Source organism: Dipodomys ordii, unplaced genomic scaffold, assembly GCF_000151885.1.
Source record: "Dipodomys ordii isolate 6190 unplaced genomic scaffold, Dord_2.0 Scaffold50, whole genome shotgun sequence".
In the NCBI taxonomy this organism is placed as follows: domain Eukaryota; kingdom Metazoa; phylum Chordata; class Mammalia; order Rodentia; family Heteromyidae; genus Dipodomys; species Dipodomys ordii.
The window spans coordinates 4,082,038-4,096,828 of NW_012267266.1; the positions used below are offsets into that span (position 1 = coordinate 4,082,038).

A 14,791-nucleotide genomic window follows, 5' to 3' on the forward strand; every position below is an offset into this window, starting at 1 on the left:
GCTAGCCTTGAGGGACAGTGCCCAGGCCCAGAGTTCAGGCCCCACGACCGGACCCCCCCCAAAAAAACCCAAAAAATAGGGTGTTAAACTTCTGCCAGGGGACAGTCTCAGACTTCAGGCCACAATCCTCCCACTTACAGCCTCCTGTGAAGCTGGGATTACAGGCATGAACCACATTGTTCAAAATTGTTAATTGAGCTGGTAGCTAACACCTGTAATCTCAACTATTCCATCAATCTGAGAACTGACTTTCTAAGTCAGCCTAGGCAGGAAAATCTATTAGACTCTTTTTTTTTCTATCAGTCATGGAGCCTAAGTGCTGTCCCTGAGCTCTTTTGCTTAAAGTAACCCTCTACCACTTTGAGCAACAGTGCTACTTCAAGTATTCTGGTGGTTAATTGGAGAGATGAGTTTTAAGGAGAGCCCAGTGCTGGTGGTTTGCAACTGTAATCCTAGCTACTCAGGAGACTGAGATTTGATAATTGTGGTTTAAAGCAATCCTGTCAGGAAAGTCCATGAGACTCTGATTTCCAACAAACCCAGAAAACCAGAAGTGGCACAGTGGCTCAAGTGGCTGAAGGACAGCACCCAGGCCCAGAGTTCAAGCCCCACAACCAACAAAAACAAAAAACAATCCCATGGACTTTCCTGCCCAGGCTGCCTTTGAACCACAGTCTCAGATCTCAGTCTCCTGAGTAGCTAGGATTCCGGGCATGAGCCATCATCACCCAGCTTCTATTACTCTTATCTCCAATTCTATACCAAAGTCCAGAAGTGGAGCTGTGGCTCAAATGGTAGAGCTCTAACCTTAGCCTTGAGCACAAAAACTCAGGAACAGCACTCAGACCCTAAATTCAAGCTCTAGGACTGGAACACACACACACACACACACACACACACACACACACACACAAATTATTAGTTGAGATGCATGTCTTGCTAACATTTTGTCCAGACTGATCTCAAACTGTGATCCTCCTGATTTCTGCCTCCTGAATATCTGGGTTTACAGGTGTGAGGTAGCACTCCTAGTCTACAGCATATATTTCTGAGCATGCTCAGTTTAAAGTCATAGTGGCAAACAATAACACTTCTGGGAATGCACAGTTCAATGTTATAACAAGCCAAATTTATTTCAGGTCGCCTTAAAGAGAGAGTAAGATTGGCTCAGTGACATTGGCCAGTTCTAGACAAGTTTCTCCAAGGAATCTTAGCTAAGAAAAAAAAAAAAGGAAATCTGCTCTGAAGATACAGTAATACAGGCATTTGCCCCAACAGGAACTTGCCCGGTTTAGTAGTCAACAGCTATACCTGAGTACCACTGTATACATCTGCCACCTAGATCCAGTCTGTAGACATCACTTGCTAAATAATAAAGGCTATTGTAGAAATAATTGATTCTAAGGCTACGGCAGGTAAATAAGTACAAGATAAACTTGGAATATTTCTTCCTACTGGAAAATAAAGAAATTTTTAAAGAATGATAGGTCAGAAGGATTCAGAAAGAAGTTTGAAGGGCCTCCCTTCAAGGGACAATTTGAGCAACAAAATCCCAAAATATTATATTAGAGCTCATTAAGCAAAACATATGACTCTATAGAGATATAAATTTAAAAAATGAGTACATTGAACATGTGATAAGAAATGGAATATTTGCATAGTTTTTAAGTATAGTCCCACAAAACATTCATTGATTACCAAGTGGAAAGCATAATTGTAGAGTGGAAAAAGTGGACTCTTCTGTACTGCTTGTCAGTCTCCCAAAAGATATGTCCACATCTTAAACCCCAGAACGTGTGAAAATTAGTGTCTTTGGAATAAGAACTTTTGCAGGTGTATTAGGCAAGGACCTTGAGATAAGAGAATCAACTTAGATCATTCAAATGGGCTGCAAATGTCTTTCTTGTTTGTTTGTTATGCTGGTACTGGGATTCAAATCAGGGTCTCAACCTCTTGCTCAGCTTTTCCTACTAAAACCTCATGTGATATACTTGAGCCATGCCTCCAGCCTTTTTTCACTGCTTAATTAGATGGAGTCCTGTAGACTTTTTAGACTGGGCTGGTTTGGAACCTTGCTTCTCTGGATCTCAGTCTTCTCCTGAGTAGCTAGGATTATAGGTATTAGCTGCTGGTCCCTGGCTTTAAGTGTCCTAAGAGACACACAGAAGAGAAGGAGGATAGATGAAGTGATGTAGTTAAGACCAAGGAATCCCAAAGAAATCAAACACCACCCCAAAGGTGGAAGAACAAGGAACAAATTCTCCCTCAGAGCCTTCAGAGGGAGAATGGCCCTTCTGCACCTTGGCTTTGGCTGCTGGCCTCAAGGGCCATGAAGCAATAAAATGTCTGTCTGTCTGTCTGTCTGTATATATGTATGTATTTTTGCCAGTCATGGGTCTTGAACTCAAGGCCTGGGCACTGTCCCTGAGCTTCTTTTGCTCAAGGCTAGCACTCTACCACTTGAGCCACAGGGCCACTTCTGGCTTTTTCTGTGTATGTGTACTGAGGAATTGAACCCAGGGCTTTGTGCATGCTAGGCAAGCACTGTACCACTGAGCCATATTCTCAATTCAAATGTCTGTTATTTAAAGCTACTAGTCTATTGCCACTTGTTACAATAGCCAGATGATTTGAATATACTGGCCAGTAGCCACTTTTAAACAAACAATCAACATGAACAATTAAAGTCATGCCCAGCATCATGGCACAGGGTTGTAATCCAAACATTTGGGAAGGAGTGGAGGCAAGATGACCAAAAGTCTAGGTCTGGTCTGGCAGAAGGAGAGATATTAGAGATTTTGGTCCTCAGTTTTTCTCTTTTTGTTGGTTGTAGGTTCAAAACAACCAGAATACCACATTAACTCATACACAAAGCTGTTTGAATTCCAGTATGATACACACACACACTCTCTCTCTCACACACACACAAGCAACAAAAATTATACACCATTTGATAGGACACAAACAGAGGGATACCATATTGCTTCTGTGATATTCCTGCCAAAGAAAAACACCTGAATCTCATCATAAGGACATATCAGACAAACCCAAGTTGAGGTATAATTTATTTTTCTGGTACTCAGAGCCTCATGCTAACTCAGCTTGCTTGCTCTCAGCAGGCTCCCTACTAGTTTAGCCACACCTCTAGCCCATAGATGTTCTATAAAGTAATTAATCTAAAAGCTTTACAAATGTAAAGGTGGGGGGGGGGAGGATGGGAAGGGATGGGAAGGGTAAACAAAGGAGGAGGCTACAATGCTTGATAAGAAATGTACTCACTATCTTGCTCATGTAATTGTAACCCCTCTGTACAGTATTTTCACAATAAAAAATAAAATAAAATATACCAGTGAGAAAAAAAACCAAAAAACAAATGTAAAGGTCTTTAAAAGTTAAGAATAGAAAGCTGGGTGCTGACGGCTCACCTGTAATCCTAACTATGCAGAAGGCTGAGATCTGAGGATCACAGCTCAAAGCCGGATTGGGCAGGAAAATCCAGGACACTCTTACCTACAATTAACCAAAAAAGCCAGAAGTAGAGCTGTGGCTCAAATGCTTGAGTGAAAAAGCTCAGGGACAGCACCCAGGTCCTGAGTTCAAATCCCAGGACTGGCAAAAAAAAATCTGGGCTAGAGTTGTGGCTCAATAGTAGAGTATCAGTTGAACAAGTGTGAGGCCTTGAGTTCAAACTCCAGTATTGTTTCCAAAAAAACCAAACCAAAGCTGGGCGCTGGTGGCTCACACTTATAATCCTAGCTACTCGGGAGACTGAGATCTGAGGATCGCAGTTCAAAGCCAGCCTAGGCAAGAAACTCCAAGAGACTCTTATCTCCAATAAACCACTAGAAAACCAGAAGTGGTGCTATTGCTCAAGTAGTGGAGCACTCACCTTGAGCTGAAGAGTTCAGGGACAGCGCCCAAGCCCAGAGTTCAAGCCCCATGACTGACAAAAAAAAAAAAAAAAACAACCAAACAAACAAAAAACAAAGGTATGATTATGGGTAAGATTCATCTGCTCTTAAGGTTTTTTTGTTTTGGCAGTGCTGGGGATTGAACCTATGCTCTTGAATTTTTTGAGTTCACTCTAACAAATATTTGCCACATGACAGTCATTGTGTCTGGTCCTAGGGATATTGGAAAGGGTTGCAATGCAAACCTGCAGTCTGCACAAGAGAGGGTTATGGGATGTGAGCTAAGTCTAGGATGGAAGCTAACCCCCAATGGAGTGTGGGAAGGCAGAAGGAGAGATACTGGAGAATTTGGTCCTCCGTTTTTCTCTGTTTGTTTTTATTGGTTGTAGGGCTTAAACTCAGGGCCTGGGTGCTGTCCCTGAGCCTCTTTGTGCTCAAGGCTAGAGCTCTACCACTTGAGCCATAGCACCACTTCGTTTTGATTGGGTAATTGCAGGTAAGAGTCTCAAGGGGACTTTTCTCCCTGGGTTGGCTTGGAATGGTGATCTTCAGAGTAGCTAGGATTACAGGCATGAGCCACCACTGCCCAGCAGTTTTTCTCTTTAAAATAATAAAGTCCAGGCCTCCTCAAAGGATGCTTCAAGTTCCATCTGGATTGAGAGACATAGGAGGGAGAAGAATGTGGAGAATTCAGTCTACAAAGCATGGGTGGTTGGTGGGCGGAGCTTAGGGCTCAATATTGGGTGAAGAGAACCTGGTATAAAAAAGCAGACTGCAGGGGAGAAATCTCCATGTGGTGTGTGGAGGCTCTGGAGAGACCCCTGGGAGGGGAAGGTGGGAATGGGGGCAGGCTATTGTCATTAGTCATTATGCATAGGCCCTACAGACCAGAGTAGCCCTGGCTAGGCCACATGGTGGCTGTTGCTCAGCCTCACATCCTCATCTGGGCTGCTTGCTGAGCAGGGCCCCTGGAGCCAGGCCCAATCTGTTTCCTTCTATTCTTTGACAGGAAGCTCCTGGAGAGCCGGCCCCCACCCCCCCACCCCGCCCCTGCACTCCCTCTTTTTTCTTCACTATGGACAGAGTCTCCAGTGAGTGCTTGCCTGCTGGCCACATACCCAGCTGATATGGGAACCACTGGGGCCACACAACTGTTCTGGGCAATCCTGGGCTTGCTCCTGCTTCAAGGTAAGGGATGCCTGCCACTTTCCTCTGATTCCTGCTTTTCCATTCTCTCCAGGACACACACCAGGGTTTTGCCTATGGAGGGAAATTCCACAGTCTTTCCATGGAGGATGTTACTTGGATTCAGAAGTGGGTATTGCCATTTGTAAGAAGTTTTCAAGGGTAAATCCTAAAGAAGCTGGGCAATCTCCTCTTAAATGTGGAAAAGGGCTGACTAGAGCGAGACTGAGGCCAGAAAGCTTTTTCTAGGGAATGCACATCAGGAGAAGCCTGCCGCTGTCTCAGTGAGCCTTCCTTCTGGTCTCAGTGCCAGGGTCACTTTGTGGACAGTTCTAGCACAAAATCGTCTACACCTAAGGCTTCATGGGTGTCCTCCTCCTTTTCTTCCTTCTCCTTCTTTTTCTTCTTTGTGCCCTTCCTGTGGTTTGAACTCAGGGCCTGAGCACTGTCACTGGCTTCTTTTGCTCAAGGCTAGCACTCTTCCACTTGAGCCACAGCTCCACTTCTGGTTTGTTAATTGGAGATAGGAGTCTTATCTTCTTTTCTACCAGGGCTGGCTTTGAACCATGATCCTCAGATCTTACTCTCCTGAATAGTTAGGATTACAGGCCACCAGCACTGGTTTTTTTTTTTTTGTTGTTTTCATTTTCTTCTTCGTCTTTTTTTGCTGGTCATGGGGCTTGAACTCTGGGCCTGGGCACTGTCCCTGAGCTCTTCAGCTCAAGGCTAGTGCTCTACCACTTGAGCCACAGCGCTGCTTCCTTTTTTTCCTTCTTTCTTCTAAGCGGTTTACAACCTGGGAATGCCAAATGCTGACCTTAAGCTCTAATCATAGCAAGAAGGCCTCAGGTCAGAGACAATTATTCACCAAGGAGGATGTGTATGGCATTGGGGACTAGATGACACAGAGTCCCTCTCCTCCAGGAGATGGCTCAGAGGCAATACCTCTCACACAGGCCTGTAAGTCCTGAAGCAGCTTATAAGGATCCATTTTCTCATGGCTGCTGGGAGCCATGAGAAAGTCTAGGACACTGACTCACAGGGCAGCAACTTCCCCTTAGTCACCCTTCCCCCCTCCCTCTCCCACCCAAACTTAATCCTCTGTGGAAATTTATAAGGCTTGTTCTAAACAGCAAAATCCCCAACATACCTGGATGGGGAAGGTTGACGGCCCTGCTTGGTGGTATGGTACCAGAGTACCAGAATATACTCTACCTTCGGGAGACATCAAACATTTCTCTGAAAACCCATGGGCTGAGAGTAAACTCTGACAGGTTCTCCCCTCTCAAGAGACAGATTTGAGCTGGGGCTGGTAAACCAGGTGAAATTGCAGTGGGGAACTTGCCAGGTCCAGACCTTTCCTGGCTTCATAGCCATTGTGCAGGCCCAGGTGTGGGCCAGGGCTTCCAAATGTCTGAGCTCACTCTACCTAACCTTATCACCTGGAGTCTCTCCCTATCTTTCTCTTGTTTTTTGGCAGATTGGAACTCAGGGTCTTGCTTTTAGTAGGTAGACATTCTACTCTCTATGTCTCCTATCTCCTAACTTTTCAACTCTAGAGCTCAGATTGCTTACTAAAGCTTTGTTTTTGATGGACTGAGGGCTCCTTTTGAGTATATTCATGCCTGCAAAGAGACTTGAGTGTGCATAGAGACAGAGTGGACTTCAGACCTAGAGGATTTGAAAGAATCTGTAAATTGAAATGTCTAGGACTGACTGAGCATAGACTGACTGTGTCAGGCACTGTATTATTAGGTGCTTTATATCTATTTTCTATTCCTCACAATAATTTATAGGATATAGTATCATTTCCTTGTTTTTGGTGCTGGTGACAGCGACCCAGCAACCAGGGCTTTGAGTATGCTAAGAACAGATTCTAGCCCAGGGTTACAACCCAAGCCCCTCCCTTGCAATTTTTTATTTTATTTTATTTTTTTGTGATGATCCCGGGGCTTAATCTCAGGGCTGTGTCCTATTCCTGTGCTTTTTTCTTTTTCTTCTTCTTTTTTTCCTTCTCAAGGCTGGTGCTCTATCACTTGAGCCACAGATCCAGTGCTGGCTTTTTGCTGGTTAATTGGAGATGAGTGTCTCACAGACTTTCCTACCTCGGCTGACCACAAACCATGATCTTCAGACTTCAGTCTCCTGAGTAGCCAGGAATACAGGCATGAGCCACTGGCTCTTGGCTTTTCCCTTGCATTTTAATGAAGAGAAAACTGAAGCTCAAGTCAGACAGTGAATGACAGTAAGAACTTGAATCCAAGCCGACCAAGACTGTAAAATACATGGTTTGAGAGGTATACCGATCTATGCTGCTAAGGAAAACTGGGGCATAGATGTAAACAGGCAGGAAGGAAATGAAGCAGGTAGGGGTTTGAGAGTGGAGACCAGGAAAATCAGAAACCTATATACCCAGAGTTCTTTAGGTGTCTGCATACCCAGTAATTAGAAACCCCAGCCCCACAAAAAAACATGTTCCCTAAGTCCCTCCCCTACTCACAAGGAATTGTTACAGGTAAGAAAGTAGGAGAGGAGAGGGTAGCAGAGATATAAAGAGAGCAGGTCATTGAGACTTGGTGCTTGTGACTTTGGAACTCCTCCCAAACTTCTAGATTGTTTTCTTTTTCAGGCCTTACAGCACTCAGACAGTACATAAGGTATGCTTGATCAGTAACTGATAGTTTCAAGAAAGCCTTGAATTGGAAGGATTCATTTCTCAGCTAAAAGGAGTCCTTTTTAGGTTGGGTTTCTTATAAATTTTAATTCTTCTCTGGCCACTCCACTCACAAGGGAATGTAGCTACCAGATCTTGACCTGGAAAAGCATGGCCCAGGGTTTGGAAAGCCTGGGCTTGAAAACAATTCATTTTACACTATACAAGTGATAGCCCCATGGAAGAAGGTAATGGCTTGAGGAAAATAAACAAGCAGAGCAGGCTGCCACAGGCTGAGGAGGGTCCCTGGCATCCAGCCAACTCTGGCCTCCCAGGTCTGGGCTCCATATTTCTTTGATGATGAGAGGCCACGGGAGCAGCAAGGCCAGACCCTGGGGTGGCTGTCCCAGCCCGAACGGAGGGACGGGAACCCAGCTGGGCGGTTCCACTTCCCCACGTTGTTTTCCTTTCACATTGTTCACAGGTTTCAAGAATGATTTCATTGTGGAAAGCGGGCAAACACAACCTGACCTTTCAGGGCCCACACACACATAGCTCATACAACAGCTGCAGGGATCCACAGAAATACACATGTCCATAGAGAGCAGCGAATGAGTAACTAGGGACTAGTAACTAACTCCTCTCTAGCTTTGACCGGTAATGAACATCTTGGAAATCACGCCTGCTTGTGAAAATAAAATGGTCCTCCTTCTGGAACCTTTATTCTTCTGCTGCTTATACTTCTGATCTTGCTTCTTGGGCAGACCTCTGGCTGGGGGGAAGGCCCATTTTATTCACCTTCTCATATTTCTCTTCTCTTTCCCTTGGGGCAGGGAAAGAGACAATCTTCACAGAAAAAAACAATGGGCCATGCCTAGAGATCTAGAGTACTGGGTCCTTGTCCACATACAGTAGCTTATTGTTTCTCTGTCTTTAGATATGTCACTAATCAAAAATAACCTTTGGGGCTGGGACGTTGGCTCTATGGTAGAGTGCTTGCATTGCATGCATGTGGCCCTGGGTTCGATTCCTCAGCACCATGTGAGCAGAAACAGCTGCAAGTGGAGCTGTGGCTCAAGTGGTAGAGCACTAGCCTTGAGCTGAAGAGCTGAGGGACAGCGCCCAGGCCCAGAGTTCAGGCTCCACAACCGACCAAAAATAAATAAAATAAAACATAAAATAACCTTCCTTTGACCTTGTGTCAGGTTGCCTTAACTTCCAAGGAGGACTGGAGAGAGAAGAAAGTCTTCTGGGACTTTGAATCATATGGTGATTGTGATGATACAACCAAGTCCGAGTCTCAGAGGAAGCAGCAGTATAAGCTAGTGTCCACATCCCTTAGCTCTCTGCCAAGTGTCTCCCTTCCGCCATGGGAGGCCTTGGATGGCCTGGAGACTTACTAAGCTTAGTATTTGTGTTTTGTTTTGTCTTGCAGGTCACAACTCCCAACCTACAACAACCCAGACCTCTCAAGGTAAGATGAATGTAAAGGGTCCACTCCAACATTTGGGCCTAGGAATTTAGGACTGATGTGAGAAGAGGGAGCTCTGAGCCAGTTTTGCAGTGACTGCAAGCGGCTGGGACTGGGGCAAGAGCTCTCAGAGGCCCAGTCAGCTTGGCCTAAGTCTAATGTGCCTTGAAAGAGAAGAGGGATTAGCCCGGCCAGTGGCTCACGCCTATAACCCTTGTTACTGAGGAAGCTGAGATTTGAGGATTGTGGTTTGAAGCCAGCCGGGGCAGAAAAGTCAATGAGACTCATCTCCAATTAATCACAGAAAAAGCCAGAAGTGTAGCTGTGGCTCAAAGTGGTAGAGCACTAGTCTTGAACAAAAGAGCGTAGGGACAGCACCGAGACCCTGAGTTCAAGCTACATAATCAACAAAGAAAAAAGGAGGAAAGAGATTAATGGTTGAGATAAAATATGGAGTAAGAGCAGAAAATACCAAATATGAAGAATAAAGAAGAGTCAGAAGCCAGGCACTGGTGGCTCACGCCTGTAATCCTAGCTACTCAGGAGGCTGAGATCTGAGGATCACCGTTCAAAGCCAGCCCAGGCAGGAAAGTCCCTGAGACACTTATCTCCAATAAACCACCAGAAAACCAGAAGTGGTGCTGTGGCTCAAGTGGTAGAGCGCTTGCCTTTAGCTGAAGAGCTTAGAGACAGTGTCCAGGCCCAGAGTTCAAGACCCATAACCAACAAAAAAACCCACCACCACAAAAAAGAGTCAGAGCAATAGGAAGTAGAACCTCAGCTACTGATCATTTGTTACAGGAGTCTTCAACAGTCTCCGACTGACCATAGAGGCAACTTTGCCTAACACAGGTGAGTGATTACGGCTACCCAGATGCTAGCCTCCTACCTCCCACATCCCAACCTCCAGCCATTCAGACCTGCTTGGATCCCAGAGATTCTTAGGTGGGTAAGGGAGTGTGACATCACCTCATCATCTGCCTCTGTTCTTGTAGGAAACCAATCTTCTTCAGAACCTGGTAGCCCAAAGATTCTGTCCAGTACCAGTGCCCCAGGTACTCTGCCAAATGGCACCCAGGGAAAGTATTGGGGTGCAGAGGAGCTAGACAGTTTTGCTCTACAGAATATAGACATATAGGAAAAGAGACAAGCAATCAAGCCTCACACTGGCAATTCCAAAGCAGGGGGACAAGTTCTGGGGGAGGGAATGTATGAGGAACAGAAGATACTGAGGGGCCCAGGTAAATACCAGCTACTTTATATTTGGGGGTCCAGAGACAGGGTCCAAAAGGAGTAGCCTCAGGAGTTGAGCCCAAAGAGGAATTAAGCCAACAAGTGAAGATTGTGAAGACTGGGTGAAGGGTGGGAAGATATATTCTGGGCAAAACAAACTGCAAAGACAAAAAGGTCCAGAGATGAACCAGAGAAATCGTCCCTTTCAGAATGAAAGTGGCAAAGGATTTGGGCCTAACAAGCCCTTAGCACACTTGTGCTGGCTTTCGGCCTTGACCAGGCCACACATGCTTCCTAATCCACAGGCGTTCCACAGGAGGCCTCTTGGAGCTCCCCAGTGTCCCCTAAGCCTGTAGTGCTGAGGTCAAGCACTGTGGATGGTCATTCCCCGCCTTTGCTGGGCCTGACTCAGCCTCAGACACAGAAGCTCACATCAGGACTTGGTGAGCACCGAGGGTTGATGGAGCAGAGGTGACCCTGGGATTTTGTCTGGGTGGATTCTCTTCAGGAGGCCCTGGAGCTGGGGGCAGGAGAATGGGGTGCTCTTGAGGCCAGGAGCCCACATCAGTGGCTGGTTGAAACATAGAAGTTTGAAGAGGAGTAGAAACAGGAAGTTGAGTGTAGTTACGGTGAAGGTAAAACATATTTGGGCTTGGGACTGAATGGCATATATTGCAAGGGGAGGGAAAGGAAACTCCCAAAATGAAGGGGAAGAGAGGCTGGGAAGGGTTAGGCCCTTCTCGGAGCAGGCTGGAAAAGGGTGGGTGGCCTACATCTTTGCCATTTGCTTCAGGTGCAGACACAGGGACCCCACACAGCAGCAGCAGCACAAAGGGAGGTATGGCCTGTGACCTTTTTTTCAAAGCTCCTCAAGAGCTATAGCTCTTAAGAGATTTCATAAGCCTGGACTGATTTGGGAGGGAGGTGATTAGGGAGAGAAAAATGGAGAAGCTATCAGGCCTAAAGTACAGTGAATTGAGCAAGGGAAGGAGGGGAGTACATACTACTTTTTAAAAGATGCATAAATGTGTACCCCTTAACTGGATTCCTTAACTGGAATCCTGACTTGTTGGATCAGGACCAATGATAAGCATCTGGTATCTTCTTTTCTGCATTCTTAGCCATTGGCCAAACAGAGATTACTCTACTCTGACCAGTCTGGCTTCCTAAATCGGCAGCATAAATCCCTTTACTCTGGGTCTCAAGGGATGTTGGGAAACATCTAGAGCCTTCTGAAGGCCTCTAGAATCAGGAATATGAGAAATCAATGGTATTGGTTACATCTCCAGTTATGACCTCTGTCCTCATGGGATCTAGTCACTGTGGCAGAGTTGCAAGTCTTTTCTTTTAATTTTTTAAATAGATTGTGAGGTCTCTGTAGTCTTACCTGGAGTCGGGATGGAGTGGGAAGCAGGAAAGAAGCTAGCTGTCTCTAGTAGGCCATGCTAATCTACTTCACTGGTATGCTGAACTCCATCCTATTTCAGAAACATCTCAAAATGCTACTCCCAGTTCAATCACCATGAGCCTGAGGACAAGGGGAAATTTGACCATTGTGCCCAGTCCCACGTCAGAGACGGTGCTCACTGTGGCTGCCTTTGGTGAGTGAAGAAGGGAAGGGTGGGATGTGGAAAGGGACCCCACTTTAGGAAGTGATTTGGAGTCTGGGTTTAGGAGCACAAGTTTGAATTTCAATCACTTGTTCCAAGGATGGTTTGATAAGCAAGACCCTAATTGAAGAAAGGCTCAATTGGCTTATCAGCCATCTTTTCTTGACTCCATTGGGCTCCGTGGATGCCTCTGGGCTGAGCAGCTTACTCTGCCTACAGAGAGCAGGCTGATAGCTCCTTTGTTGCGTAGAGAAGTGGAATCCATTTTGCTCTCAGAGCCTGTCTATTTTATACTTTGCTTTATGCTTTTATTCTCTCTTTCCTTCTTTTCTTTCTTTGTCTCTCTCTCTCTCTTTCTTTTTCTCTCTTTTTCTTTCTTTCTTTCTTTGTGTGTGTGTTAGTACTGGCCCTTGAACTCAGGGCCATGCACTCTCAGTTGACTTTTTCCACTCAAGCCTTTCTTTGTTTCTAGCTTTTCGCTAGTCAATTGGAGATAAGAGCATCTTAAATTTTTCTGCCCAAACTAGCTTCGAACCTCAGTTCTCAGTTTCCAAAGTAGCTAAGATTATAGGCATAAGCCACTGGATTATTCAACTAGGTTACGGTAGGATATTGGACTCTAAATGCTCTCTCCTCTACCTCCTCTTCACTTCATTCTTCTCCCAATTCAGGTGTCATCAGCTTCATTGTCATCCTGGTGGTTGTGGTGATTGTCCTAGTTGGTGTGGTCAGTCTCAGGTTTAAGTGCCGGAAGAATAAGGAGCCTGAAGGTACTTGTGTTTACCTGCTGTGCTTCTTTTCCTCTCCTTCCCTTGTGCTGAGGGACCTGGTGCTAGAGGCTAAGGCTGGTACTCAGCCTGGGCTGAGGGAAGAAACAGCACAAAAGAACCATTTGATGACTTAAGAGAATCCCCATTGTCGGGCACCTGTGGCTCACACCTGTAATCCTAGCTACTCAGGAGGCTGAGATCTGAGGATCACGTTCAAAGCCAGCCTGGGCAGGAAAGACCGTGAGACTCCTATCTCCAATAAACCACTAGAAAAACCAGAAGTGGCACTGTGGCTCAAGTGGTAGAGCACTCGCCTTGAGCTGAAGAGCTGAGGGACAGCACCCAGGCCGAGAGTTCAAGTCCCATGACCGACAAAAAAAAAAAAAAAAAGAGAATCCTCATGAGGGGAAAGTGGGCTTCTGAGTTCCAGCATGTGGCCATAGTACAGCTGTGTCTTTGTGTTTTACAGATCCTCAAAAACCAGGAAACTCAGGGGTATCTGAAAGGTAAGACTATCAAAAGAACAAGAAAGAAATCTATATGACTTCAATTCCTGTAGTACAAGAGGAAAACGCTTCAGATCCTCGACGTGTGTAGAGGACATAACACACAAAAGATCCCCCCCACAGATACACACCACACACACACACACACACACATACTACAACACTCCTGAAGCTTTCACTGAGGCTAGGGTGTAGTGTCAGGGCAGAGATACACAGATATCAGGTGAGTAGAGATGGACTGGACTCTTCAGCACCAGAGATAAACTTGTCTTCCCATCACAAAAAGCATAGAAATAGATTCTAATATACACCATGTCCCCTCTCTCTAAGCTGAGGAAGGTCTTATTGAATACCTACCACATGACCATGTACCATGTGCAGTACTACTTCATTTTAAGAAAGTTTATAACCTGGTCAAGATCAAGCAAGCAATAGGTAGCAAAATTGAAGTTTCAATATGTCTTTGTGTTTCAAAACACTTTGGTCCATTCCCTTGGTAGAGATTGTGTGTGTGTGTGTGTGTGTGTGTGTGTGTGTGTGTGTGTGTGTATGTGTGTTACTGGGGATTTAACTCAGAGCCTTGCACTTGTTAGGCAGGCTTTCTACCACGAGCCATTCTATCAGCCTCTACTATGCATGTTTTTGAAACCAAAAAGAAGTTTGAAGCATCAGCCCCCACAGTTCTGTGATTCTTTTTTTTTTTGAGGGGGGGTCCAGTCATGGGGCCTGAACTCTGGGCCTGGGCCACAACACCACTTCCAGCTTTTTTCTTTTTGCTTATGTGGTGCTGAGGAATCGAACCCAGGGCCTCAGGCATACAAGGCAAGCACTCTACCACTGAGCCACCTTCCCAGCCCCCAGTCCAGTGATTCTTTGCTCCCTTGTCTCCTCCGGTCTGTAACCTCCACTCCCTTCCCACCCAGCTGTTCCACAGCCAACGGTGAGAAAGACAGCATCACTCTCATCTCCGTGAAAAACATCAACATGAATAACAGCAAAGGCTGCCCCTCAGCAGAGAAGGTGCATTTTTTTCTTTCCTAAATTCATTTGCCCAGCTCCTGCTCCTACTTACTTCCCTATCCTGTTTCTCCAAAGAAGTTAACCCTTCCTTGCTATGTATTTATTTATAGGTTCTTTAAAAGTGACTGTGGGTCTTGGCGAGTCCAAGGATGTTGCAGCTGTTCCAAGACAAAGAAAGAAGAGGTGACATTGGTAGAGGCAACAAACCACATAGAAATTATTTTGTGTCATGTTTGCTCCCCGTTCTAAAGGATCCTGGAGCTCCTCTAGATTTGGGAGTAAGCTACCCATATGAGAGACTCCTGCTCATGTGGAAGCCACTCTAGAAATCTGACCTCAGAACCACAGAAATGAGTTGATACAGCAAGAGCAAGGAAGATGATGAGATGGACTGACCCTTTCTACTTGCATTAAAATTATGTTCTGGCCTGC

At 45.6% G+C, this 14,791-nt stretch overlaps 1 protein-coding gene across 5 annotated transcripts; it reads left to right on the forward strand.

Moving 5' to 3' along the window:
• The first annotated feature begins 4,988 nt into the window (after nucleotides 1–4,988).
• On the forward strand, nucleotides 4,989–14,787 carry Ecscr (endothelial cell surface expressed chemotaxis and apoptosis regulator). Of its 5 annotated transcripts, XM_013020329.1 has the most exons (10): nucleotides 4,989–5,099; nucleotides 9,185–9,223; nucleotides 10,022–10,072; nucleotides 10,216–10,275; nucleotides 10,759–10,896; nucleotides 11,941–12,054; nucleotides 12,735–12,833; nucleotides 13,303–13,339; nucleotides 14,263–14,359; nucleotides 14,470–14,787. In XM_013020329.1, exons 1-10 carry the CDS (start codon nucleotides 5,039–5,041, stop codon nucleotides 14,476–14,478), a joined length of 705 nt encoding a protein of 234 aa, XP_012875783.1. In that variant the 5' UTR covers nucleotides 4,989–5,038; the 3' UTR covers nucleotides 14,479–14,787. The 5 variants fall into 5 exon arrangements, with proteins under 5 accessions (XP_012875783.1, XP_012875786.1, XP_012875784.1 ...); XM_013020332.1 differs by lacking the exon at nucleotides 10,759–10,896; XM_013020330.1 differs by lacking the exon at nucleotides 10,216–10,275.
• The last annotated feature ends 4 nt before the right edge of the window (nucleotides 14,788–14,791 follow it).

Excerpts from the sequence above, each read along its gene's own strand:
- Ecscr (XM_013020329.1), top strand. The coding sequence starts at position 5,039 with ATGGGAACCACTGGGGCCACACAACTGTTCTGGGCAATCCTGGGCTTG. Across the intron at positions 9,224-10,021 it reads AACAACCCAGACCTCTCAAG|GAGTCTTCAACAGTCTCCGA; the intron begins GTAAGATGAATG and ends CATTTGTTACAG. Across the intron at positions 12,834-13,302 it reads GAAGAATAAGGAGCCTGAAG|ATCCTCAAAAACCAGGAAAC; the intron begins GTACTTGTGTTT and ends TGTGTTTTACAG.